Below are 2807 nucleotides of genomic sequence, written 5' to 3' on the forward strand. Positions count from 1 at the left end.
CTGCATTCCTTCCAGCTGATTTTTCATCCAACTCCTATTATTGTTCAGTCCTGGGGAGCACAACAGCTGTGCTTCTGGGTTACAACGACCTATGTTATTATTCCTTTCTTCTACTAAGACAGAGAGTGCAAATTGACTTGGGGGTCCCATGTCAAAAGTGGATGCCAGGAACAGGCCAGAATTTATACACTTCCTGCACCACTTACAAGGTCCTATACACTGGTTCTCAGACTCATTTGACAGCAGATGGTCAGCAAGAGAACAGTAAAAGATTCCCAAATCTCTTTACTTATCTCTCTGTTTTGGAGAAATTTTCTGTTGTGCTCACTGACCTATTCCAGAGGTTATAGGTATCTTATCTTGGCGGGGTGGGGCGGGGGGTGAGATGGAGTCAAGTCCAGGCCCTTGCCCTTGTAGCTCCATTTTCTTGGTAAAAATGCAGCAATTAGGGTGATGGGACATATAACCCAAGCTGCAGATGGAGCCCACTTGGGTTTAGCAGCTGAAAGAAAACTTACCAGTGTTGTAGTGTTTTGTGCAGTAGCCGAGTTCCTTCTCTTCTTTTAAAATAAACTGAGGAAGGGTCAATCCTTCAGCAACTTGTACTGGACCATCACTCAACCACTCAAATATCAGGTCATTCATTGTGTATCCAACTGAGATAAAAAAAATGACAGTGAAAAATTGAATGCATCTTTCCAAGAAACCTTGAAAGGCTAGCCGTGTAAAGAAACAAACAAGAAAATTGTCTAAAGCAGACACATGCTCAATCAGTTTAAGAGCATTTTTAATAAAATAGCTGCAATCATCATGACAAGTACATGTCTTTGTAGCCAACAAAATTGAAGACAACAAGCTATTTCTGAATGATTTATTTCCATATAATGAGAGAATGGAATCTATGAAGTCCATTTGCTTCACTAAATTTTTCTGAAGAACAAACAAATATAAAAACCCATTGGAGACTATCTTTACTTGAAAGAGCTCTGTCTGTGACAATCCAATAAGACAATGCAATTCATGGTGCTAGCATTAATATTTAAAATGAAAAAAACTTTTTTTTTAAGAAATGAGAATGAATTCATCATAGGCCTAAAGCATTCCCATTGCAACTTGGCCCCTCTCCTAGGGTCTATTTGTTTTCAGAAAGCTTATGTTAAAGTTCTTATGGTCAATCCTTAGTTACTTTAGCATGTGGGGGAAGCTAGAGAGAGGTAACCTAAGAAGAAGTTGTAGAATATGCAAATCAAGCATATTCATTTGTTCTAGTGTCTTGCAAAATGGGTCCACTCATCACAATGATTAATATGAAGTAATTTATCTATATGTACATTCTCTATATGTAATGTCATATTGTTATATGACTCTTGAACCACCCAAAGTAAGATTGTTATCAGTTTACTAAACCAAAGTTAGTTCTTAGTCTCCAAGCTCCTTGTTAACTAGGTCATTATCTACAAAGTGCTCTGGATCTTTTAAAGCCCCAGAAATGAAGACTGCTCTTCCTTCAGATGCTATTTCTCTCTCCTCTCCCTTTGTGATATTTGAACACTAAAATTAGAGTGAAGAGTACAAGGAATATTATGTGAGGTTTTGCTTAACCAATAACCTCAGCATGTTTATTAAGTTTATAGATTCTTATCATTGTTTACTACAGCTTAGTGACTCACCAAAGCTACTCAGAATCAATGTCAATGTCAATTAGAATCTACTTTCCTCTTTCTTTGGACCACTTTTTCATTCAAAGCCAAAAATAATATGGGAAGCAAGGGATTACAAAACAAGGAATTGCAGCAGAGAGAATGGCCAACCCTATTACAATGCTATGTGAGTAGTTGGGTATCTCCAATAAACACAAGAAGATCATCAAACACCCCATATCTTTGTCTGGTGAGCTTCTTGCTGGCCACCATAATAATAGTCTTGTCAGTTACCCTGAAGACCCAGCCTGGAGCAGACAGACCAGGTAAAGAGGTGAGGAAGGAGGAGGTAATATGAGGGTAGAAAAGTAGAGAATAATTTCTGTCCTTCATATTCAAAGTTAGTGGTAAACACATTACTTCTTCTTTGATTTTCTACTTCTAGGTCCTGCAAAGACCAACCATATTTACTAATTGGAGTTTTTTAAGCCTTAGAGGAGCCTCAAATGGCAACTCTGGTTGCTGATTTATAGAGAACATAAGTGTTGGGCTGAGGCAGGGGTGAGTTCGGAGCAGTAGAGAAGATATGAAGAAGGAATCATTATGTAAGAAACAGTTTTTTCTTCACTTTCTTCTCAAGAGAAGAGGTTATGGGGGGGAGGGGAGAACACATAAAGTTTATTGTCAATCAGAAATTCTCATTTTATCCCTGACAACTTTTTTTAAAACAAAGACATTTTATTATTTTGTTTATTTCTGTAGGAAGTTTCAAGGGAAATCATGGTGATTTTAAATGATCAGAAGAAAACCCTGTCACTGCCTCTTTTTTTTAAAAAAAAAATAATAGTTGATATCTTTTGTATTTATTATTTTTCTAAACCAAGAAGTTAAAAGTATTTCCTTTCTCTTGCCTCATTAAATCTTCTAACATCCCCATAGGTCAGTAGGACTTATTATTCTCTACATTTTACAAACAAAGAAACTGTCAGAGCAAGCCAGAAAAAAATTCATGTGTCTTGACTGAACATGCCATTACCTTGGAGGCATTAGCAGCTTATGGCATGTGTCAAAGATTTCAGTGGCATCACGGCTGGGGCATAAAGGGGACTAAGTAGATAGCATTTCTCTACTTTCTTCACCATGCCTTTATGTGTCCACTGCCCATCT

The 2807-nt window shown here is 37.4% G+C and overlaps 1 protein-coding gene across 4 annotated transcripts in view; it reads right to left on the reverse strand.

Moving 5' to 3' along the window:
• GLRA2 (glycine receptor, alpha 2) overlaps positions 1-2807 on the reverse strand; it is a 171455-nt gene that overhangs the window by 104734 nt on the left and 63914 nt on the right. For all 4 annotated transcript variants that reach the window (XM_014544312.1, XM_014544313.1, XM_005871879.2 and 1 more), the window contains one exon: positions 519-656. In XM_014544312.1, the coding sequence (XP_014399798.1) occupies positions 519-656 (138 nt within the window). The remainder of the gene's footprint in view (positions 1-518; positions 657-2807) is intronic.

This window comes from Myotis brandtii, unplaced genomic scaffold (assembly GCF_000412655.1).
Source record: "Myotis brandtii unplaced genomic scaffold, ASM41265v1 scaffold359, whole genome shotgun sequence".
In the NCBI taxonomy this organism is placed as follows: Eukaryota; Metazoa; Chordata; class Mammalia; order Chiroptera; family Vespertilionidae; genus Myotis; species Myotis brandtii.